Source organism: Pagrus pagrus (assembly GCF_965226575.1).
Source record: "Pagrus pagrus genome assembly, chromosome: 8".
Taxonomy (NCBI): domain Eukaryota; kingdom Metazoa; phylum Chordata; class Actinopteri; order Spariformes; family Sparidae; genus Pagrus; species Pagrus pagrus.
This window is the reverse complement of record NC_140192.1, coordinates 10,335,393-10,361,149: the sequence shown is the minus strand read 5'-3', so window position 1 is coordinate 10,361,149 and position 25,757 is coordinate 10,335,393. Positions and strand designations below refer to the sequence as shown.

General features: G+C 40.8%; 2 protein-coding genes across 3 annotated transcripts in view; both read left to right on the top strand.

Moving 5' to 3' along the window:
• Positions 1 to 14,239, top strand: part of LOC311261178 (ras-specific guanine nucleotide-releasing factor 2) — a 43,873-nt gene extending 29,634 nt beyond the window's left edge. For both annotated transcript variants that reach the window (XM_084359642.1, XM_084359641.1), the window contains exons 16-28: positions 3,145 to 3,638; positions 5,623 to 5,748; positions 6,765 to 6,854; positions 7,260 to 7,366; positions 8,079 to 8,191; positions 8,378 to 8,438; positions 9,440 to 9,543; positions 10,325 to 10,409; positions 10,498 to 10,695; positions 11,288 to 11,367; positions 11,469 to 11,586; positions 11,679 to 11,747; positions 12,030 to 14,239. In XM_084359642.1, coding sequence (XP_084215768.1) covers positions 3,145 to 3,638; positions 5,623 to 5,748; positions 6,765 to 6,854; positions 7,260 to 7,366; positions 8,079 to 8,191; positions 8,378 to 8,438; positions 9,440 to 9,543; positions 10,325 to 10,409; positions 10,498 to 10,695; positions 11,288 to 11,367; positions 11,469 to 11,586; positions 11,679 to 11,747; positions 12,030 to 12,122 — 1,738 coding nt within the window. In that variant the 3' untranslated portion in view covers positions 12,123 to 14,239. The remainder of the gene's footprint in view (positions 1 to 3,144; positions 3,639 to 5,622; positions 5,749 to 6,764; positions 6,855 to 7,259; positions 7,367 to 8,078; positions 8,192 to 8,377; positions 8,439 to 9,439; positions 9,544 to 10,324; positions 10,410 to 10,497; positions 10,696 to 11,287; positions 11,368 to 11,468; positions 11,587 to 11,678; positions 11,748 to 12,029) is intronic.
• Positions 14,240 to 17,930: 3,691 nt separating this feature from the next.
• LOC311261048 (creatine kinase U-type, mitochondrial-like) lies at positions 17,931 to 25,007 on the top strand. The gene is made up of 11 exons (XM_084359404.1): positions 17,931 to 17,989; positions 18,298 to 18,390; positions 20,658 to 20,823; positions 21,179 to 21,377; positions 21,459 to 21,554; positions 21,647 to 21,868; positions 22,062 to 22,147; positions 23,377 to 23,500; positions 23,688 to 23,822; positions 23,913 to 24,038; positions 24,722 to 25,007. Exons 1-11 carry the CDS (start codon positions 17,971 to 17,973, stop codon positions 24,836 to 24,838), a joined length of 1,383 nt encoding a protein of 460 aa, XP_084215530.1. The 5' UTR covers positions 17,931 to 17,970; the 3' UTR covers positions 24,839 to 25,007.
• The last annotated feature ends 750 nt before the right edge of the window (positions 25,008 to 25,757 follow it).

Sequence of the window (25,757 nt, the reverse complement as noted above, 5' to 3'; positions counted from 1 at the left end):
TCCAGGGATGGCAGCATTAGATGTTTCATTTAGTTTATAACTTTGGCCCAGACTGAAATATCACAACAATTAATGGATGGATTGCCACTCATATTTTTACAGACATTTAGTTGTTTTTATTGTGGGTGTCTGCTAGAAAATGTTTACATGCCGTAATTCACCCTCCGTCTTAATCATCAGTTTTGGCTCCTGTCTCTTTAAGGAGCCCAGTCTGCTCTGATTGGTCGGCTCTCACAGGCCTGAGAAGGCACTGCCAACCGTAGCCCTGCATGTTTTTGCAACCACAGCCATGTTGGGGCGTGGCTGAGGGTGGTGACTGTACAGTTGAGGGCTCCTGAGGGCTCGTTTGAAGGCAGTTTCTGTGTGTGTGTGTATTTATCTCTGTTTTGATATTTTTATAATATTTATACAGCACCTAGATCTACTTTATAGTACAAAAGCTAATGTCACTTTCTACAATATGGGACCTTTAATTATCGAGTGAAATATCTCAACATCTATCCCCATCAGCTAACGGCATGACGCTAACACACCTCACAGAGCCGTTTCGCTGTGTGCTTTGTGTATTATATCTTTCATATGTCATCTTGGACTTGAGTGCTGCAATTTCCACTCTTGCAAATGATTAGATTGAAACTTTGGGGGACATTCTGGTCTGAGCATCCTTGAACCTGTAACTGAAATGCCCCCCCGAAATCCCTTTACACACAGCTCTCTGCATCTGTTTTCTTGCTCTAGATTTTTCTCCCTTGTGGTGTGTCAATATCTGGGACTAAACACATGATGCTCTTCTCTTACTCACACACACGCTGCCTCCCCTCCCCCTCAAACACACCTTTCCTTCACCAAGAGATGCATTTGTCATCCTTTCATCGTCTTCTACCCTCAAACCATGTTCTATGTTCGCTCACATGTCCTACTTGCATTTCCATGTCTCATTACAACCATCACACCCATCCAATCATGTTTCTGTGTTTTCCTCCACCCTCCCTGTCTCTTCATGTCCCCCTCCAACTACAGGGCGCAGTACCACTCATTTGACCGTCTGTCCATCTCATCCATCTGTCCCGACTACAGTCTGAAGATCAAGAAGATAGCCATGGATCAGTCCAAGTAACCAACTCTTCTCTCTCTGTCCTCCTTCTGACTCTTTCCAACTTTTCCTGCCTGGTCTTTCTCTCCTCTGGTCTTGGTCTGACTCTACTGATGCATGATTTTTCATCGACAGCAACAAACCACAGGGGTGAAATTTCACCAGTTTAACAGGAATGGGCGCAGGGAAATATTTACATGTATCTTACACTCTGCAGCTGGTCCGTAGCATGTTTTCTCACTGGAGCATCACTTCCTCAGGGCTGTTTTTCTCTCCGTTACTATATTGATCTCTTTTTTCATTCCTCTTCAGTCTGTTTTATATCCTCCTATTAAGCATCTTCCGCTGCTTGCTTCCTCTTTTTCCGCTGCTTGCTTCACATTTCTTCTGCGTTCCCCCTCTCTGCTTTTCATGTATCTTTCCTTCCTCCGGCCTCCTTTCATTTCTCCCTCTCGTCTTTCAATCTGGGATGCAATTTGTTCTTCTATTTCCTGCTGAATAACAGGCTTGTGTGAATAAACGATGGCTGTGTTCATCTATGCATGATTACTCCTCCCTTGATGTAGCTCAGTGCATATTGAAAAATTGGTAACCAAAATGCTCGTTGATTAAAGCTCTTGCACTTTTTATTGCCGAGTAAATAAGGTGTTTAAATGCTGCAAATGTAATCTGCAAAAAAGAGATCATTTTCTATTTCTATCTTGGAGGCAGAAACATTTTTGTTGTAAATGATGTTCCTGTTTTAGGCACATAATCTACTAAATTCATAGGCAGTAAATTTCAGCTTTAGGGGTTTTTAAGGGTGTTCACATAAATATTTGCTGAACAGTTTTAGGCTAGTCTAAATCTTTTTTATGAATAGACCCACAATTTTAGATCAGTGCAGCAGAATGTTAGCAAAAGGAGGAATGGGTTATTTAAACCCTTATTACATTTATTTTGTAAATAGGAGTAACACGGAAGGAAATGAAGGAGGATTTGCCATATAAACCTTCTTCAACACATGCTCAGTTTGACTGAAATTAGGTGGCTGTCTTTATTTAATGTTAAGATGTGTCCATGGGCGTAAATCCCTGTGGGGGTCCGGGGGGGACACAACCTCCACAGCCTTGGAAAAATATTATTTGTCCCCCCCAAAATATATCATTCCACACAACACAGTTAAACGCATAAATAATCATACCAGTATTTATTTCTGCTGCACTGAATTACAGGTTGCTATTGTGTAAGCGAGCAGGTGCTAGCCATGTCAACCAATGCAGCTGTTTGAGTTCGAGCCAGTGAGAGGAGTTGTCAATGTCAAAGTTTTCTGTAGCTGGCAGAGTGACAGAGTTACAGCATTGCTTATGGTGTCATCTGCAGGAATTGCTCTCGAAAAAGTTTCATGTAGTTGTCCCCCCAAAGTTGATATCAGATTTTTCTAATGGAGGGGCTCCGAAACTTTCTCATGTTAAGGACCCCCACAATTGATGCATATTAGACCACAGCTACCGATCTGAGAGGATTTAGTTCAGGACTCCCCTTTTTCATTTAGATTTAAAGACAAAAATGCAAGACAAAAAAAGCTCTAAAACTACTCTACTACTGTTCATCTTATGTGGATGTAAACACCCTAAAAGCTGAAAGTTTTTATTTTTCATTTCTATCTGCTGCAATACTGAAACAACACGATAGAAATTGTGTCACTGTTCGAATACTTTATGACTGCACTGTATGTGCCCACTCACTCTGGATAGGTACTTTAGCTAATGCCTCAAATGTAACATCGAATGCCTTGAGGTCCTCAGTATGCTGCAAAATCTAAAAATCTTCTGAGTCACAGTTTTCTGCTCTTCTTCTGTTGTTTATGAATCCTGAATGCACAGTATGCCATTTTGTTTTGACACGAAGCCGGACATATATGTCTCCAATACTGGATAACTATTTTGACAAAATACTTTTTCTATTGATTTACAGTTCGAGTCATATAGATAGATAAGCTCTTCTCTGGTTGCTTATTACTTTATCAGACATCCTCTGATTTTGCTAACATTTCTTCAACTCCCTTTCAGGTCCTTGGAGCTGTTCTTTGCCACCAATCAGAACAACAGAGGTGGTGAGCACATGAACGACAAATCTCCTCGTCTCTGCCGCAAGTTCTCCTCTCCACCTCCCCTCTCCATCCCGTCCCGCACCTCCTCCCCAGTCCGAACACGAAAGCTCTCCCTCCACTCCCCCATCACTGCCCGAGTCGGAGGCCTCGACCTAACAAGTCCTCTGTCAAACTCCGGCATCAACCATAACACTTCCCAGTCTGCTACCAGCAGCCCCACATCTGCCCACACACCCCCAACCCCAACGCCTCAGACCCCGACTCCGACTGCCACCTCTCCTCCTCCTCCTCCCTCTTCCACCTCTCCCCCACCCAACAACTCAAAGCCACTGCAAGACCAAGCTCCTTCCATTCCCTCGTCCCCGGATCAGAGTCCCTGCTCGACCGCAGAGGGGGAGGATGTGCCCAAGATCGACCCGTTTTGTGGCAAAATGAGACGGAGCATCCGCAGAAGTATGTGTCCACATAAACAATTATCTGTGCAGTTTTTTTGGTGCTGATGCAATTACCTGAGCTTTGGTATGGTGCCAAAGCAATACTTTTTGATATCATACTATTAAATGCTTAACATTAACTTATAGCAATACAAAAACTCTAACTTAAAAATATAGTCTAGTAATAGCTAAAATTTGATTTATAAACCAGGAATTTAAGTTACGTTTCTCAGTCCACAAAACATAATCAACGGCAAAAAACAAAAAAATTACTCTGTACAGTTCATCCGTTGTAATCCAAGTCTTCAGAAGCCCCGAGATCCCAAGTTGCTTTGAAAAGACATTTTTACACACTTTTAGTAGCAGAAATCTTCACTGTAGCTGCTAAGCTAAAAGCACTCAAAGGAGTAAATCACATCTTTTCAAATCAGTCTTGGGTATTGTCGAAGACTTGGATAACGCTGGATGAGCTGTATGGAACCATTTTAATTCATTATTTAGAAAATTTGACATTTTAAGAGCAGTCCCCATCTACTTCAGTTTAGGAGAATGCTGCAAGCTTCAGAAATGTTTTGCTGAAATAAGAAAATTCCCCAGACTTTCCATCTGCATGGGGGCAAGTAGGTCATGATCGAATTATCATTTTTGGGTGAACTTATCCTTCTTCTCCAAATGTTTTGGAGGTGCATCAGAAGGGTTAAATGAAACAAAACTTTAATGATTTTAATCATTTTTGGGGCCTGTAACAGTAAACCACTGGCAGATGATTAAATTCTTGTACTGTGCTTCCACACAATGCTTCACTTATTGCCATGTGCACCTTAGTAACGTGCAGTTTTTTCTGTAAATATAAACTATATATTCTCTCTGACTCAATGTCGACTTATAGAGCCTTATTGGCTTACAAAGAGCTGGAGGTCGCTCATCAAATGACACAGTGTGAAGTGTCCCCTGTGAGAGCAGAACGGGCGCCTGGTGGGACATCATTATCTCCTTCAATTTGTGTGCTTGAGTCAGCTAAGCTGACTTCCCACCACACATGCACAGATCTTCTAATTGTGGTGTTAAACAGCGCTCTCAGACTGCGTAGAGAGTAGGGGCATCTGAAGCAGCACAGCGAGGGCAAGCTACAGATCCTCATTAGCATGTGTACAGTATGTGTGTGTGTAAAAGTGTGTGCATTAGCGTGTGCGCGTGTGACAGCTGCTAACAGCTCACTAAGAGACAAAAAGCCATTAGCACTCGTACCAACGAGCCATTCTCACCTCCTCTGCATACTGTGTCTCAGCTTCTTTAGCTCTTAATCAGGCAGACTATCTATGTGTTTATATGCATCCATGTACATATGGCTATTTGCATATTAGACATAGATGTTTGTCTGATGATCTTGACCTTTTTTCTTAGCCTGTCACTAAAAACAATGCAAGTGTGACATTCTGAACATATGTTCAGGAGTCATCAGGTGAAACCTCTCTGTCTTTCAAGTGATATACAAATGAATTTGAATGGAACAACGTGATTTTCAAAGCAAAACACCAGGATACAGAAGTCAAAAGCATTAACAATCAGGCACAGTGTGATGTTAACTGTGCTAAGGGTCAAATACAGCAGGTGACAAATTAAAGGAAAACCCTGACTACATAAGAGTAGAAATCTGATGCCTCCAATGGGGGAATTTTTTGAGAAAACTGTGTTCCATCCCTCCAGTTGCACATGCAAAGGTTAAATACGTATTTTCCATCCAGAGAAATCAAAGCTAATCTTAGACATTGCGTATATGAATACAGCTGCTCACACATGAGAAAATGCGCAGGGAACAAATACTTGTCTTGTTGCTATCTACTGGTGTTAATGAGAGATGTCTCCACGGCTGTGAACTTAAGTATGATAAAGTTCCCCTCTCCAGTAGAGCGGCAACAGTAATGACCATCATCATCGTCAACATCATCATCATCATCATCATCATCATCATCATCTTGTCCTTCTCGTCTCCTCCTGTCTAGCTGTGCTGGAGTCGGTGTCACTGGAGAAAATCATCCCTGAGTCTCCTCAGAGCAGTGAAGCAGGAGACATGTCTCCGTGTCGCTCCCCTTCCACACCTCGACATCTCCGCTACAGACAGCCTGGAGGTAACAATGTGTGTGTGTGTGTGTGTGTGTGTGTGTGTGTGAGTATTTGTGTGGTGTATGACTCATAACTAGGCGGCAGTGTCATTTCCAGGGGCCCTCACAGTGGGCAGAGCTGTGCCCACTGACAACTCTGCAAAGATCCCCGACCCTGGAGGCAGATATTGAGTTTTGGGATTGTTTTCCATGAAGTGAGATCTTCATTACTGATATGAACACAGTGAGGATTCCTGCATGGCTGTTATGAAAATATTGCCAACTATCAGAAGTGTATTTATGGTCTGCATTGTGCCTGTAATAACAATGACAATGTGGATGATAGGACATATCATAAAAGATGATTACATTTCACACAGGACAAGTAGTACCTGGGGACCCGGAGTCATTTGTAATAACTGCGGAGGTCGTCGGTGAACTTAATGCTGTGTGAATCCTTCATATCGTAATTTGTAAAGTAAATTCTACCGCATATTTCAGCAAACACAAAGGCCATGTGATAATATTAGTCCTGTTCAGCATGTCAGTGACTTGAGGCTGTATTTCTATGTGATTATCTGTTTTCTGCTGTGTATTTATGCTTCTCACACACATAGAAAAGTCAGTCAATGAAGATCTCTCCCTTCTGAATACAATGTCTTCCCCAAAACTACAGAGATTATGTTTTCAATAGTCTGCCTTTGTGTTTAAGGCAATTTAAATTATGTATAATAAGGCAAACTTTAAATTTTTTGTACATTAACATACTAATATGGATATTTCACCAAAAGGTTAGCAATGAAATCAACATGTACTTAGTTGTTAATTAGGTTGACACAAAAATGCTGGTTGCTATTAATATTTACTATTTTAATTAATATAACAGCTTTAGTCATTTGTGACCATTGTAATCACATTTTATTATGTTCACATGAAATCAAAGGGAACTTTTATTCCCTTGTTGCCACCTCGCCCCCCTCGACAATGAAAATGATAACAGTATTGTTGTCATTAATGATAATTACGTGCTTGTGTGTTTGCAGTCCAGTCAGGGGAGAACTCACGCTGCCCTGTCTCTCCTGCTTCAGCCTTTGCTATCGCTACAGCAGCGGCAGGCCATGGTTCACCACCAGGTAACACACACACACACACACACACACACACACACACACACACAATAAAATGTTTCAGTTTGCAGGAATTTTGCTTCATCTCCACCCAAATTGCAAAAAAGTGAATTTTAGTCATCCTGAACTGTAAATGCTGCAAATGCTTTTTTGAAAGATCTTTAAAGGAGCTCTTCGTGACAATGTATTAATCACTTTTCTACTGGCCATATATGAGTATTGTAATGCAACATGAGAAATGAGACCTTCCCCATCTCTCTTGGTTGTCTATACACGCATTTGAACGATTTTGGTAAGTTGTTTAAAGCTGCTGGACAACGGACTTCTTTGTGAAGGACTCGGGTCAGATGTTCTGTGACACTTCCTCCCTCTATCTCTCTGTTTCCCTTTTGGTTTGATTTTTTCCTCCAGTGTTTACAAACTCTGAAAGAACTTGTGATAAAGATTTCATCATCCGCCGAGCTGCAACTAACAGAGTTCTCAACGTGCTGCGTCACTGGGTCTCCAAACACTCACAGGTCTGTCTGCACCCACCACTGTGTGTGTGTGTGTGTGTGTGTGTGTGTGTGTGTGTGTGGTCCTCTGGGATGATCAAGTCTGTGGTCTCATTAAAGCAGGTGTCTGATGCGTTCTCTCTCTGCTTTGCAACTCTCATTTGAGCAAGTAAACAGCCATATGCACACAAACAAACACACCAAATATTGTTGCCATGTCAATTGGACGACCAGCTAAGCCTGCTTCAGTCCACCTACCTACTCTTCTGCTAAGCAGCCAGCCGTTGCCTCTAATGAACTGAATATCACGGTAATTGCCTGACTCCCTGCTTAGAGGTCCAGCTGTATCGATCTGCTTTATGTATTTGGCTTTAATAACACAAAACGCTGTGATGACCGGCCAGCTTTAGTCGGCTTATTAACGCCGAGGCAAGCACAAACACACACACACACACCCACTCACATTTTTCTTTGAGGGGCCAGAAAACAAAGAGCTTGTTAAGACCGACCTTTGAACAGGAGTTAAATTGGAGGCAGGAGTGAAAGGAGAAAAAAAAAAAGAGGAAAAGAAGGTATGACTGGAAGGAATGAGACTGTGTTGTCCTTTAAGGTCTTCTAAGGTTTGTTTATTCAGTTTATTCAGTCACAGAAATTGAGAGAGTTTGTTTATTTAGTTTGTTTAAACTTCTTAGAGTTTGCAGATCAAGTATCAAAGTTCATTTGTGTTTGTGTGTAGGACTTTGAGATGAACGGGGAGCTCAAGATGTCGGTGATCTGTCTCCTGGAGGAGGTGCTCAGAGATCCAGACCTTTTGCCTCAGGAGAGAAAAGCTACTGCCAACATACTAAGGTACAGCGCATACACACACACACACACACACACACACACACACACACAAACACACAATCACAAACACAAACATACAGTATATGTATGAAGCATCTGAGTATAATCTTAATATAATAATGTTATTCTTCTCTTCTCTGTTCTGTTTAACTCTGCTGAATATATTATGTTGTGTATCATGTACTCCAGTGCCCTTTCTCAAGACGAGCAGGATGATGCCCAGCTGAGGATAGAGGACATCTTACAGATGGTGGGAAAACTGCAGCACACAAAATGCTCGAATGCTCATAACAATAATGAGTCATTGTAACAACATATTGTTATAATTTTTGATTTTGTTATATACATTTCTCAGTGCACAATATGCACTACCACGTCAACAAAGCTAGAATGGCACTCAGTAGAGCGCATACCTCCGCCAAAGCGCAACAGTCCCCTTTAATTCAGTATTTAAATATAAATAAACATACACTTGTATCATATATAACTCAAACACTTTGTTTTATCCATCAAGTACTCCAGCTTTTTTCCTTTACCAACTAAACATTTAACTAGGTCCAATATGATACTTTAGATTCTGATCACTCAGTTGTTTTCGCTCTGTGTGGCATTATTGTTGACCTGCCCGACACAAGAAAAAAGCTCAAAAAGCAAAAAGCTCCATCCAACTTTAAGTATAAATGGCGTGTTTTTATGTCTGTAATAAATCTCCCCACATGATTTAAAATCGAGTTAATTTGCTCTAGTTATTAAACTGCAGAGAAGAGAAGCTGCATAACGACCTCTCGTATTATTTTCATTATTACGATTATTATGTTATTGCAGACTGGCTGAGCGATACAGCTTTTAATTTGATTTTTGGATGTTTGTGTGTTTCTCGACGGGATGACCTGGTTATATGAAGCAAGGGCCCCTGAAGTACTAACACATTAACACACACTTATCCCAAATACTTATTATTTACCCTCCTTTGCCAGTTCCCAGAGATGAAAACTTCCTTGTTAATTGCTTTGGCTTGATAATGACTGGGAATCACAGACAGACACATGTTGTAAGAAGTGATAAGCCAGAACACAATGGTCAGAACACACAAACATCTGTCCTCCAGTCAGACGGCTAAATTCACCCTCTTCTCCAGGGGACTGCCAACTGTCATATTCATCATAGCCAGCTTTTATTAGATATTTATTTCTACTTATTTTTGAAAATGTGTTTGTTTATACTTGTGTTTGTCTCTGTCTGTGTGTTCAGGCCGACTGTCCTAAGGCAGAGTGTTTTGAGTCCCTGTCAGCGATGGAGCTGGCCGAGCAGATCACTCTGCTTGACCACATCGTCTTCAGGAGCATTCCTTATGAGTCAGTACTCTCGTGATAACTCTCACACTGTGATCCGCTTCAGGCAAAACTCAACTGAATCACTGTTATGGATACCGTTTATGATGAGAGCAGTTAATCACCACAGTTTCCCTCAGCAGCTCCTTCGGGAACGTATGCTTTTATAAGGACAACGAGGCAAACTGATGGCATTTCAACTTTACAACACTGAGTTTTCACTTTATATAAAACGTCTGTAATTAAATTTCAGATTCTTTGCTCTGTAAATTTAGTCATTTAACGCTTTGATAATGAATTTTGAAACATTTTTTCACTCATTAGCACCCACTTTTCCTCTACTGTTGGTTAGGTACGGTGGATGCCACTTAAGGAGTAATTCAACTATACATGATGGTTTTTCTAAGGTGCAAATGTGTTTTTATTCCAAAAACCTACAAAACCATTCAATTACACATCATGCAGCAGTAAAAAAAATCAGTAAAACAGGTTAAAAGCCTCACTGTTTCACATCTAATCTGTTTTGTCGTTTCTCAAATCTTTATACTTCATTTCATCCAACAATAATGTCATACATGCCTAGTTCAGTTCTTCATTTCTCGCTATCTTTAACGAGACACCTTTTTCTTCACTCATGTTGTTTGATTAGTTCAAGAAATTCTTTTAAACCCCACTAGGGATGTGATTATATCCTTGAGTCACACCTTTGTCATGTAACTTATATCTTGTGAGATCGTTATGTTATATTTTAGTGTGTGTGATCTCATTTTAAACTCATCACATGCCTCCTGCCTCCCTCTCTCAGAGAGTTCCTGGGCCAGGGCTGGATGAAGGTTGATAAGACAGAACGGACGCCGTACATCATGAAGACTAGTCAACACTTTAATGACGTAAGGAAGCACTTCTTTTCAACTCCTGACTCTCATGCAAATGTCCAGCACGTGTCCTTTAATATTCTCTTTCCTTCACCTTTTGAAGATGAGTAACCTGGTGGCATCACAGATTATGACCCACACCGATGTGGGCTCGAGGTCCAGCTCCATAGAGAAGTGGGTCGCTGTGGCTGACATCTGCCGCTGTCTCAACAACTACAACGGAGTACTAGAGATCACGTCTGCACTCAATCGCAGTGCAATCTACCGTTTGAAGAAGACCTGGGCTAAAGTCAGCAAACAGGTGGATTTATTAACCATTAATTATATTAAAGGAGACCTGTTATGCTTTTTCATTTGTTTCCTTTTCCTTCAGTGTTTTTTGAGCATTAAAGCACGTAAACCTATTCCAGTAGTAACCCAAAGCTGAAAATGAGCATGATATGTGTCCTTTGAGTCCTTGTTGTTTGTAAAACTTCAGTATTAAACTTTAAAACAAGTGTATATAAAGTTTGTCTTCACTAAAGACGGTTAGAAGAAAGCTCTTTTGTCCCCGTCTTCTGTCTGTCCTCATAGAATTGGTGTTATTTGAAAGTTCAGAGAAATACAAGGCTGAAAGACATTTACCCGTAATGTTCAGTTTCTGCACTTAGCTTAATTCCGATGAGCGCTAAATCAATTAAAGCCATAATGATCCAACAACCAGACAGTCTGTCTCTCCAACAGGCCATGCTGCCTATTCACGACTCAAGCAAATTTGATTTTGTCATTTTATTATGACGATCTTTTCTTAAGAGTAAGAGGATCTTGGGTTAATGCAACTGTCTTGTCTGTCCCATGTTCATCATGATATCCCTTTTGAATTGTTTCAAACGTGTGTTTGTGGTCTTGTCCAGACTAAAGCCCTGATGGACAAACTGCAGAAGACTGTGTCCTCTGAGGGAAGGTTTAAAAATCTGAGGGAGACTCTGAAAAAGTAAGACTTTGCCCATATATCAAATTCTATCAATAAACATGCTTTTATTGACACTTTGCTTTGCACATTATTCCTTCACACTTCACTTCATCTTCCTCCAGCTGCAACCCTCCATGTGTGCCGTACCTGGGAATGTATCTAACAGACCTGGCCTTTATTGAGGAGGGAACGCCCAATTTTACCGAGGAAGGTCTCGTTAACTTCTCCAAAATGAGGATGGTAGGCACATGCATGCATAGAACAAATGCATAAATCATCTGAACATGTACACTGTACTTTAATTATCATCTTAAATTTGACATTTTCTTTAGATATCACACATCATCAGAGAGATCCGACAGTTCCAGCAGACTCCGTACAGAATAGAGCATCAAGCCAAGGTAACCCTCCTGTCCAACATGTTGATTTTTCCTTTATTAATAAAAACTATAGCTACAAAGTGCTTTGCAAATGATATATGTGAGACCTTTTGGAGCTAAAATCGTGGCCGAGCAGAAGCCATAGTCAATCGACAACCCTCCGTTTCTGCTACAAGAAAAATCCAACAGAAATGTCTGTGTCATCATCATCTAGTTGCTAAAATATATCAAACATCTTGCCTTTCAATGCAAAATCTGAAAATGAACCCTGCAGATGTAAATACAGACATTTGTTCCGTCCAGGTGACCCAGTACCTTCTGGATAAGACTCTGATCATGGATGAAGACACACTCTATGATCTCTCGCTGAAGATCGAGCCCAGGCTTCCTGCCTGAGTTACAGCTGTTCGCGGCCAGTGGGAGCCTGCCTAACCTGGACCCTAACCCCCCTCCAAGGGCAACGCGCCCACGTAATCTCATCAAACAAGAGAAATTTGGGAAGTTTTTAAGAGCAGCATGGAATGGTAATAAAGAGCGCTAAAGACTGAAGTGAGAGAGGAAGAAGCATGAGAGGTTTACAAGAGACTGAGGGAGCATGAGAGAGGATTTCTGAGGACTGGTTGTCTTCACGGAGAACAAGATGGAAAAGGCTTTGGTTGCATTGCATGGAGGTCTCTGTGTGTGCTCATCTTTCCCTGGTCGAGAGTGTGGTGCGCACGACATCACACTTCCTCAGACGAGCCTGAGAGTGCAGGAAAGGGTTGGAGCATGTGTGGAAGGACAAAACAGAGATGTAGCATATACAGATAGTGTGACAGAGAGATGTCTGTGCTCGTGTCTCTGTGCTGTTGTCTGTGTTCTGTTGCCTGTGCATTTCCGTGCCATGTCCCCGGAGCAAGAGCCCCGAAAATGCTTTCTGTCGCGATGGTCACTGCGTAAAACTTGCATGATTTCAGCTTGAGATGTAACTGTCTAAATGGCCTTCAACCTTCCCCCCCCGACCTTCAGCTTAGCATGCTTCACTCTTTACCTAGAGTGACTCTCTAAGCCACTATGCATCCTCAGTGGGCTGGGAATGGCAAAAAATGCCTTTAAGCCTTCAAATATAATGTAGAGAGACTCTAAAATGAAACACATGAAAATTTGATATATTTTGACGAAGTGGCTTATTTTTCCATTGATAAAACAACTGATTCTGTATTTGTCTTCAGTCAGTCTTTGCCTGAAGACTTCCCATGAGAATGAAGAGCTCTTTTTTTAAAAAAACAAAAACAAATGTCCACATGAATGATACAAAATTTTAAAACTTTATCAGTGCCTTCCACTAGTGTAGGTCTTTCCCCATGATTGCCAATTCACACACATGAAGTTAGACATATATATCTTAAGATTTCCTGTTAGAATCGGACTGTAGTTTCACTCTTTCTTTTTTCAGAATATAGGTCATCTGGACTGAACAGTAGCATGTTAGTGTAAACACAGTAAAGTCAGTGCAGCATCTTATCGTCAGCAAATATCTCCCTCTAGTGTTTAAACATCGTTATAACCTCTACTGACCCAAAGCTTTTGCGGCATTTATGTGCAGTTTGATTTCTTCTGCTTTTACAAATTGTCAGATACTGACGTGTGTAGTCAGGTCCCAGTGTGTAACTCTTGGATGTAGGCTGGGACAGTTTTTTTGCACTCTCTGAGATGTAGCTTTGCTTGAGTGACAGTATGATCGTTATTTACATGCTATTTATTTCATCAGATACTGTATTTATCTTATTTTTGTATATAGTGTCTCCACACATATCATATGATTGATGAATTTGAATTGTCATGCTGTGAATATAGATTTTAAATGTTTTCTTTTTTTTCGTCTCTCTAGTTTTGCATCCATGGCTCTTGTATTGCAAGAAATCTGTTTAACTTTATTCTAAAAAAAAAAGAAAAAAGAAGAAGAAGTCTTTTGAAGGTTAAGAAAATGTAGCATTTGAATAATGAGAATTTGTTTTCTGTATTGCTAATATGATGAACATAGTTGTCCTGCATGCACACACAACAGCTGCATGTTGTGCATGTCTGAACCGGACGCTCCCTGTACGTTGTCCCTCTGCTTCTCTATATTAATATTGTCTCTGTAGCTGTCGGGAGACTCTGCTAAAAGGCGTAGAAACAATATCTGGTCCATCAAATCTGGCACGTTTGTCTCTTAGTGTACCTCACAACATCACGCATAATGTTTAAGATGTGTCATCTGCAAAAGTAGCAGTGTTGGAAGTCATGCAGGCCTCAGTGAAAACAGAACTTTCCTCATGAAACAATTGTTCCAGATTGATCAGAGGAAATTTTTTCGAGGCTTTGCTTTAGGGATAACTTGTCCTTTTGCACTGCGTCTGTTATTCCGAGTGTCTGTTTCACACACAGGTTTGAGAATACAGGATGCTGTGTTTGTATTGTAATATTATTTGTGTGTATTTGTTTGCATTTTTCACTTGTAGGTGCAGGGGAAATAAATTCAACATGCCTTATGTTTTTGTACATTTCCTTGGACAGTGCAATAAGTTCAATGATATTAAGTTGCCCCTGCTCCTTCTGGCAACAGCTGCTCTGAATGTTAACTCATATATCAATTTTCCAACATACTGTAGGGCTCCAACAATGACAGGTTTTGTCAATTAACCCAGAGGTAACCATCACCATCAGGCTGCAGTACACAAAAAAGTAAAACAGTGTTCATATGTTTTCATGAGAGGAAGTACTTTTGTATCAGAGCACCATTTAATTATCTACTGAATTAAAAATTAATGTTCTTCCCTTTATCTAGGACTGTTCAGTTTTTGAAGAAAGACTTTAAACATGAAAATTCAGTCATTAATCTACTCACCTCCCTGCCGCTGATGGAAAGTCGGGTGAATTTTTGTAGTCGACAAAACATTTCTGGAGCTTCACAGCAAAACAGCGTAGGAGCACATTCAAGAGACATGAATTACACCGTATGAACTGTATGGACCCATACAGGCTTTTTAATTATGCATTGTCAACATGTCAAATATAACGCTGCTCTTATAATCATTAATTTAGATTTTGTAGATTCACACTTTGAACAAGACAATTCAAACTATGTACCAAAGCCAAGAAAATGGACATTTTGCACATTGACACAGGCTTACGGACCAAGTCTTTCACTGAAACACAAAGCACTGCTGAAAGGTTTTGACTCTGCATTGAATTTCTGACTCTGAACGGCACAAAGGCATCCACGCTTACTGTCACTGTGACCCAGCAATGTAGCCATCCTGCCACCCTGTGGTCATGAATTGCATCACGTCTTTTTGCACTAGCAAAGACAAAAAGAAGACTATAAATGAGAAATTAATAAATGTAGAGGGGGAATGATTCATAATATAATCCATCATCAAAGTGAGGTACTGACATTGGTATTTGTGGAGTGAGGGAAAGAGTGAGAGACAGACCAGGCAGAGAAAGAGGGATGAAAGTGTAAGATGCGAATCCCACACAAGTTGAGCAAGTGTTTGTAAGGTGACAAAGTCATCGTTACCAATGTTGTCCAAGGGCTGCGCCAAGCTGTCAGTGTGGGATCTGCTGTCACATTTCCGAGCTGATAAACTGACAGGAGGGTGGCAGTAGTAGGATGTTAGCATTTGTCACTCAGTGGGAGTCCTATAGCAGATCATGACTCTTGTTTCTGAGGGACAGATGGATGACAGTTAGTTGAAGTGTACCAAAGCACTGTGGGTGTGACATCTTGGCCTTATCCAGTCAAAGACAGCAGCTCATGCGGCTCAGTCAAAATGAATCATACTGGACTAGAAGTATTGGAAAAGAAATAAAGAGATGGTGTAAGGTTGGTTGAGTGTTGGAGGCAACAATGAGGCTTTTTAAGTGTGAAAAAATTAAGAAAGAATAAATTGGAAAGTGTCAAATGGAAAAGCGAAAAACTAAGAACGAGGAAAAACTCTTTACCAGGCTATTTCCCCTTTAAGTTGGGGACCCTGCAGCTTTTAACCTCTGACTCTGACTGACTCTCGCAAGCCACTCCAACCTCCTGCTTATATCAGCAGAAACTCCTCCTACTCCAGGGGATGACAATCGGCCAATCAATGAACTAACCATTAGCTTATATCAGTGCTTTATCTATCATCTGATATAAAACATCTTTAAGTCACCAGTTTAAAACATCAGTACATTTCTTCCAGACAGAAAACATCATTTTAAACCACTCAGTATAGCCCTTTTCTTCCAAAACTCCCCAACCACCCCTTCATCCATACCACACTTGGCACATTCCCCCAGGAACTTGACCATAAAAGGATTCTGAACAGGTGAAGACTGTTTTGGCAGTTCCTGGGTCCAAACCAGAGGAAGTCCTGGTGCAGAGGAGAGGTGAGGAAACAGAAAAATTTACCAAAAATAAAGATGTTAAAACACTTTATTTTGTCAGATATGTTCTTTTCAGTATGATGTGATTGTGTGACTCTCGCAGTAATGTCAAAACAACTTAACATAACGCTACCATTAAGGTTTCACAGCTTCATGCTCTTTAATCACCAAACACCTCAGCCACCTGCCGGCTAGATGGGAGAATTGAATCGACTGGGAGACAAACTACACAGGTCATGGTGAATATGTACTGTAGAGTCCCTTTGCAGTATAAACATTAGGCTACACTCTGCATGATTGTGTAGTATTCCCCACACCCTCCATGTCAGTAATGAAGCTGGACTTCATACTGAGTGATACTGAACTACAATAAAACACACTTGATTTACTGGAATATTTTCAGGAGGTGGATTTTCCTGCAGATAAGATGACCCTGACCCACATATTGATAAGTCTAATTACGCCATTTACTATATCGTCGTCTTGCAGCTGATGAAGGAACAGTTAAGCAGAGTTGTGGGTTTCTGTTGCTGAAGATTTGGGATAAGTCATGCTGTTTTACAGCAGAAGAACAAGTCGCACCAATCACAGATAAAGAGAGAATATTTTTTAAAAATCATGTTTCCAAATTTTTATTAGATTGTCATTTTCATTAAATCTTCTTATACAAAATGCAGGTCATGAAGTGATAAATGATGTAATATATAAAGACATTTTGAGTTGTTAAGGGTCCAGCATTTCCAGGGTCACAGAGCGTCGGGACACATGAACCTTTATCTGCTCTTTTCATGTAGAGTAACATTATGTGACTGTTTTACCTTAAAATAAAAATCATTTTGATGAAACAGTGGCTTGTAATAGGGTGAATGGTGTCTCTCTCACAGCCACCCTGCCCCCTGTTGCCTGTTTCTGCTCTAGGATCTCAGTGCAAAACACTTTACAGCACTTTGTTACCCACACCACCGACTACCAGTGACCTGGATCCTAATTTATAGTAAAAATATTTTCTGGTTGCTGGCTTTACAGTCCCTGCTCTCTGGCTTGAGCGTGCATGTTTACTTCAAGACATCAGTTTTCAAGACATGACATCATTTTGTTTGTAGTTGGGATTTGCATTTACAACAGTTTTGTTGCACTTAGATCCAATGTTAAAATACATTTACTCCATTACCATTAAGTTAAATATTGAGGTACTATTTTGATGACATTTTATACATCTACTTACCTTTGCTTACTTTTGAGAGAGCAATATACTTTTTAGTTACTCGTTTCTTCAAATTAATTCTGCAATTTTACAAAATATACAATCAGTTTGTAAAACGTGATCCATTACATACAGATTAAACTACAAGAAGTATATGAAGCAGATCAAATTGTCTCCACATTGACCAACATAAGCATTAAAATAGTGTCTACATATTAACACATCAGTAGTAATGATCCAAATATGATGACAGTAACCACTCTGCATTATGAGTACTTTTACTTTTGTAACTTAAAGTAGCATTTGTTACAGTAACATTTATTTTTACAAGATAAAAATGGCAATAATCCCTATATTTGTCAAGAGTATTATTTGATTTATTCTATAATAAATTGTTACTACATTATTTAATATATACTTCAATACAAATGAGGATGATTTCAAACATTAGCCTGTCAGCTCTTTATGTGAGTGTAATATGTGATTACAGGGTGAAAATATCGCCACAACAGCGTTATAGTGACACAAATAATGAGATAATGATGGAATGTTAATATATTAGATCTATATATGTAAAGAAAATATATTTCTGTACTTTTACTTGAGTGAAATATAGAGTACTGCATCGAAGAATAATCATCCAGGTCGTCTTCAATGGAGCAAAGAATTAAAGGTATCTCATGGGTATCATAGTGTGAAGAGGAGAACATGAAATAAACTGATAAAAGCTTAAGTGCGTTTGTATGTGTGTGTATGTGTGTGTGAGCATGCATGTGCAGGAGTGCATGTGTGAAGAGGCAGGCAGACATGCTGACTGACAGTAGAAAGAGGATTTTCTGTCTGTTGCCCAGTGAGAAGCTAATCCCGAGCCAGTGTCCCCATCTCTCTCTCTCTCTCTCTCTCTCTCTCTCTCTCTCTCTCTCTCTCTCTCTCTCTCTCTCTCTCCCCCTCTCTCTCTCTGATCCCATCTCTGTTCTTCAGTCTGCTCTCACTCTGCAGATCGAGCCTCTCCGGACAGAGCTGCAGGAAAACACACAGGCCCTTCACCGCCTCCACTCTTCAGACAAACCTCAGGTGAGTGACGGACTCAGCCTCCTCACCTCTCGGCTCCTTGTCTTTGCAGGTCTTTACTTTCCTGCCTCTTCATGCTCGCGTGCTTCCCCTGGAGAGGTCTGTCAGCAGTAGTTTAGACTGACTTTCAAACTTTATTCACATTGGCTTTCCTCTGGAAAAAAAGTGAGATATTCTGTAAGAAAGACAATGCATTTATACTCTTGTGAGAGTTAACATAAAGAGCTAATTGCAATTTAATATATTTTGAATGCTTTTTAAATCATCTTCAGTAGAGATGGAGCTTTGTTTCTCATCATGTCTGCACACATCAAGGGACTCAACCTTGAGTTTTATCTATACTTACTGAATATCTGCACCAGCACACTGTACAGCCTACACAGCAGCCTCTTGCATTAGGGCCTCTTAATCTGCTTGTCCTGTTAACAACTGGTCAACTTAAATGATCCTTTTATCAAAGCTCCAGCAGTGTCTCCTGTGCCTGAGACTGTCTTATCTAACATCTGCCATCAGTTGATGAAACATCTTCTAACAAAACGCTCTCAAAAAACCAAAACACACTTTGTAGAAGGGTTGAATAATTTATCGAAATATTTTCTTCAGTGAAAATGATCATTCTCACCAAACTTGCGATCACTTTTACCCCTAGTTTAATAAGTACTAATGTCTTCCCACATTTAAAGAAAGGTCAAGGTGCCTCTCCTCATTACTTTCCCTCTTCATTTAATCAGCTGATGGGAATCTTTCTATCTTTAAGGAGGGGTTAAAGCGTCCTCCTACGCTTTAACCCCTCCTTCTGACCTTATCGTAACCCTGAACACATCCTATACTGTCCCACACTCTTACACACTCCCATCCCTCCTCTTGTGGCTTTTCTCCCAGTGAAAATCTCTAGTTTTCCCGTTTGCAAGTCTTCTTAAAAACCCACCTCGTCTATATTTTTTCCGCAGCTCCTCTCAAACTCAGTCCCCCCCACTTCCTTTCTTACCTCGCTCGTCCTTTCCAGTATTTATTTGACTCCTCCTCACTGCCTGCCCACGCTCTGTCTCTATTTTCTTCCTGTTTGTCTTGTGTAATCTCAGCTGAGCACCCCAGGATGTCAGAAAGGATCATGTGTTGTTCAGGGCTGATGCCAACTTTAAAACTGGCACAACAGCTTAACCTCAGCGACTGCAACTATCAATACTGTGTGTGCATGTGTGTGAAAGGTGACTTTGACCTATAGTTTAAGACGGATAGAGAATTTGCACTTGTATTATGGACAATGTGCAGCTTGTAGGAGTGCTATTATATGAATTTATATCAGTTTTAATTATTTTTCCACCACAAATAACACACAAAATAGATGAGCCGTCCTTCTTTGTTTGATGCTTGATGATTGATATCATCAGCCTTACTGGTGTTCAAGGGGCTGATGACATATTGTATTAATGTGACGATATCTATCTCAGTGTCCAATCACAAATCACCTGATCACCTGAGCTGGTGGCTCATCCAGGATGACCAATCAGAAGGCTTCGGTCTGCCTCTAGCATAATCTCATCGCACAGACGACTGGAGTATCTGTTACTTAAGCATTTGATATCTTAATGCAATTAGTCATTTTGTCTGAGTATGTTCCTGTGAAGATGTCTCTTAATAGATATGAATATAAATGTGAAGCTGAGGTGATTGTAGAACTCTCTTCTCAGCCTCTGGGTCGTCTGACTCCCAAATATCTGAATGCCATTTGTGAAATTCAGGCAGGAAGCCACAGTAGAGACGTAAAGCAATAGCTCAGTATATAAACCAGCTACAAACCATATTGACACGGACCATTTTCCTCTGACATCACACGCAGGGTGTCAGCTGAGATGGTGGGATAATGTTATCCTGCTGTGTTGGTTGAATGATGTGTAAACGTAATGAATCTGAGATACTGTTATCAATTTGCCAATTGATCAGCAACCAAAAAGATGACGTATAGTGAAAATCTGGAGGGACATCTGGCCATGTAAAATGACATTTCATGATACATGCATTGTTTTACCTTGAAATATGGCCCGATGTCTTTCCAGATTTTCACTATCCATCATCTCTTCGGATGCTGATAAATTGGCAAGTGGTAGATTGATAACAGTATCTCAGCTTCCCACCCTGAGTGTAATGTCAGAGGGAAATGGCCGCTGTGTGAATATAGTCTGAGAATTCAAAATACATTTTTTGAGTCAATGAATAACACACATTTGAAGTTGACAGAAAGTCATCTTTGTCCTCTGACCTTTCACCAGGTAATCACCCAGACGTGGTAACCATGGCGAACTCTTTCACCCGTGTGATGTCTGGCCGTAACACTGCTGTGGTGCTGGCCAGCATTGGAGCCAGCACACTGGCATCTGGATACCTCCTCAGTGACAGCACTGCTGCAGCTGAAAGGAAGAGGCTCTATCCACCCAGGTACGTGCATGAGGTGTTTCACTGATCACCTGTAGATTTAAGGTGTAAAGCATTATTGTTTCCAATTGGACGAAAGCCCAAAACTTGAAAATATTCCAGTATATTTTATTTTGCAGACTAAGGTTTCCATACAAAAATTTTAGAAATATCAAAATAATGCATGCTAATGTTGTCAGTGGGCATATTGAGACACACTGTACTGCTGTGGGCACTTACATACTCTATGTGTATTTAAAAAACATTTAAACTTATATTTGCAAACTGAAACTGAACTCCTTTAATTATTTAAAAAAATCGTATGACTGTATGTAGGGTAAAGACTAGACTAAAACACCATACTGATAACTCCCAACAGTGCTGATTTCCCTGACCTGAGGAAGCACAACAACTGCATGGCAGCTGCCCTGACTCCAAAAATTTATGCCCGCCTGAGGGACAAGACAACCCCCAACGACTGGACCGTGGATCAATGCATCCAGACCGGGGTGGACAACCCCGGACACCCTTTCATCAAGACTGTGGGCATGGTCGCTGGAGATGAGGAGAGCTACGAGGTTGGACTTATTTTGTTTAGTGACTTGTTGTGTCTTCAGCTCTTAAATGGAGAAAACTGAGTGTTTGATTTTTCCCCTCAGGTGTTTGCTGAGCTCTTTGACCCTGTGATCAAGGATAGACACAATGGCTATGACCCTCGCGCGATGAAGCACCCCACTGACCTGGACGCTTCCAAGGTTTCAATCTTCAGGCTATAGTCCTCTGCGGCACACTGTCTTGTGTTGTATCTTCTCCTACTTACAGTGACCTGATACTTTCTCCTCCTCAGATCACCTCAGGAGTGTTTGATGAGCGCTACGTGTTGTCAAGTCGTGTGCGTACAGGTCGCAGCATCCGTGGACTGAGTCTTCCTCCTGCGTGCACACGATCTGAGCGCCGTGAGGTGGAGCGTGTGACTGTGACCGCTCTGTCTGGCCTGAAGGGAGACCTGGCTGGTCGCTACTACAGCCTGGGAGACATGTCTGACAGAGAGCAGCAGCAGCTTATTGATGTTAGTGCACAATAACACACACACACACACACACGCACACACACACACACACACACACACACACACACACACACACACACACACACACACACACACACACACACACACACCTCGGTTGGTCTCTTTTTTATGATTATCTTTGCCATCCAATGCCCCTCACCCTGATCCCTCTTTCCCTTTACTGGCCAATCAGGAGCACTTCCTGTTTGATAAACCTGTGTCACCTCTGCTCACGTCAGCTGGGATGGCCAGAGATTGGCCTGATGCTCGTGGGATCTGGTAAGACTCAGTCTAGAAGAAGTAGCTTGGAAAGAGAGTAGCTTCTTGTAGCTTAGTCACTGCGTAGTGTGTGCGTAGTTTATGAGGAGATATGCCTCAGAGGATTGCTGAAGAGTAGTGTTCATTTATTGGTTTGTGCTTCTGAAAGCTCTACTTCTGGTTGAACGCAACAAAACTGAACCTTAAAGGGTAACTCCACTCATTTTACATGTTTAAGTGTGTTAACAGATCTTTGGGAGTACTACTCTAAGTGTGAGAAAGCTGCATTGTGGGTAATGTTGGCACCAGGTTTTGAAAAGCAGTCCACTGGTCGAGCTTTGCACTCCTATGACACTGTTGGACTCATTATCGACAGTTTAAAAACAAATGATACAGCAGAACCTTTTTTATTCCATACATTCTTCTTCATTTTCAAAACCTGGTGCCTACATTACCCACAATGCAACTTAGCCACTGAGTGACCTCACTGGAGGCAATTTATCAGATTACAGGCCTGTAAACACATCTTAATGTGTAAAATTGGCAGAGTTACCCTTTAATAGTTGACTACAAGCCAAAAGCAAACAGCTCTTATATTGTCAAGATGCAAAATGGTGGCGAGAACAGTTGTTGGATACAAAGGTTTATTTATAGGGATTTGGGAATACTATCTGTCACCACACAGCATTACGCACCACCACCTCAGCCATACAGTTGGACCAATACGACTGGAGAGAAGTGGATTTTACAGGAGAATTAGATTACATTGTTTTTCTGTAAAATTATGTAAGAACAGATTATGTGGGAAACACTGTGCCCCCATTGCTGCAAGGCTTAAAATCACCACAAAACAACAAGCAGGTTCTGACTCACACACTGTGAGAATTCAATGTTTTTCATCACTTTTACAACACATGGACATGCAACACATTTAATGCGTAATACATCACTAATAGTATCCACTTTCAGCATCTCCAGACCCAAACTAACAGGTTATTTTACCTCCTGTTTGAGTGCCTAAATGATCCTTTTCATGTTTTTCATCCAGCTGTTCAAACGTCCCACTCCTCTGCAAATTCAAGATGTCTTTTCTGATGCCTCTCTTCTTCCTTTACCTCCAATTTAAGGAACATTCCCTTTTTGATAAAGAAGTGCTGCCTAGACCTCTTCCTCCCCACTTGTGCCTTCATGGCCCATGACAGGCCTTAAGGTTGACATCAAAACCTTCTATTTCCTCTTGATTGTCTCAGGCACAACAACGAGAAGAACTTCCTAATCTGGATCAATGAGGAGGACCACACGAGGATCATATCCATGGAGAAGGGAGGCAACATGAAGAGAGTGTTTGAAAGGTTCTGCCGAGGTCTCAAACAGGTATGCATGTCTATGTCTTCTTGCAGCGTGGTCCAATTTTAAAAACATTCTCACCCATTTACTCCCCATTTAAATGTTCATACATGAGGTTTAAAATATTGGAATAATTTCATAAAAGGATCCATTAAAACTACAATTAATACATCGAACATAAAAAAAAAAAGTTGAGCTTTCTTTTAACTTCTAGGTGGAGCAACTAATTCAGGAGAGAGGCTGGGAGTTCATGTGGAACGAGCGTCTGGGCTACATCCTCACCTGCCCCTCTAACCTCGGCACCGGACTCAGAGCTGGTGTGCATATTCGTCTGCCCATCCTCAGCAGGGTAACGCAGGAAACACGTTGGACAGCACACAAAGTTGTCATGTTGTCAAGTCTGAAAATGATTTTAATGTGTCTGATGTTAATGATCTAGGACCCTCGCTTCAAAAAGATCCTGGAAAACCTGAGGCTACAGAAGAGAGGCACAGGAGGTGTGGACACAGCTGCTACTGGAGACACCTTTGACATCTCTAATCTCGATCGTCTGGGCAAGTCGGAGGTAAACACTGAGCAGCTGAAGTAAAAGTAGAAGAGAGCAGTAGTCAGACAGAGGAGAGCAGACATCCCGACAGGTATGGGCTGCGAATCACTGAACCTCCTGCTGTTCTTTAATCTGTAATCCAGGCAGGTATGTGCCAGCTGAGGTTAAAAGACGATCTGTTTCATGAGCTTTTCATGCTGCACTTCCTCACAGGCTGCGATAAATAGGTCTCCAACAGGCGCTACCAATCAAAGACTGTTAAAGGTTATAAAGGGTAGAGGTCAGGGCTATGATTGCGGTCTGCCAATATACACCCAGGTGGAGACAGCTCTGCCTGGAAGACTAAACTGAGGGAGCAAACCTCCCCTTTGCTAGTTTGACTTGTCAATGCAGCTTTTCTAGTTATAGAGAATTTAAACTTAAAAACAACTTGTAAACATACAAAGATCACTGGTCCCCAACTACACACCATGTCATGGACTCGGCTATATCTAATGATATTTTACTAATATTTCAGGTAAATAAAAGCGTGCATACTTTTGCAAAACTCAGTTCAAGAAATCAAATCAAAGGAATGGAGAAAAGTAAGACAAAATCATTGTTGCCTCAGAAAAAGTACAAAATCAGGGTTTGAGTAAGCTGAATCCATCCAGCATCTATTGATCACATGATTTTTGACACTGGTTACCTTGTATCCACAGGTGGAGCTGGTACAGTTATTGATTGACGGCATAAACTACCTGATTGAATGTGAGAAGAGGCTGGAGAGGGGGCAGGACATCAAGATCCCCTCCCCCGTCGCTCAGTTCAGGAAGTGAACCTCACCTCTGCTGGGAATCCTGATGTAGAGCAGGCGCTCCAACCGTTGGTCGCTAAAACGTTGGTCTTATAAGATATTCGTGGCATGTATAGCGCTGTACTGACTTGCATGCACATTAAATTCATGATATGTACATGAATTCTAAGCTCAATAAAGTCTCTTGACGAGTTGCGTTGTATTATTGGCAGGTGTCAGTAGTGATGTACAACTTTGAGGTACTTGTTCTTTATTTGAGTACTTTATACTTCTACTCCTCGACATTTCAGAGCTAACTATTATAGTGGCTTCTCCACTACTATATAACAGCTAAAGTAACTATTCAAATTAAGATTTAAAATTAAAATCATTTGATAATCTTATAAAATCAATGTACGGTTAAATATTAAAGCAGTGGTTCTAAACCTTACAGATTTCTGGCAAAAGCAGTGTCTAGTTGGGGTCCGATGTCACGTTTCAGATCCACCAAAGTGACAGTTTTGTCTTCTAAAATTCTCATGTTGTGAAATAACAATCCAACGCCAAATTATCCAATATGTCACAAAAAAGAAAAGATAAGAAAAACATCCAAAAGTTGAATAGAAATGTGTGTTTTTGCTTCTTTCTTACCGCAATAAAGTTATAATTTGTAACATTTTTTGCTTAAAAATTTCAAGTGTTAAAGCTAAGTTAAAATTAAAGCTAAAGTGACTGAACGTAACACAAAACTTTAATGCATTACCTTGTCAGAAGTCATGTAAGGTAGATTTGTATTTGCAGGGGCGGTTGTTTAACAATGAAGACAACAATTCCCATGATCCCACACTACTTCACAACATTTTCAAACTACATCTCTTGTTTTCATTGTTTTGAAGATTTAACTTTAACCATCTCAGACAAATCTTGATCTAAATCCTCTGAAAGGGGGCCCCACCATTGGG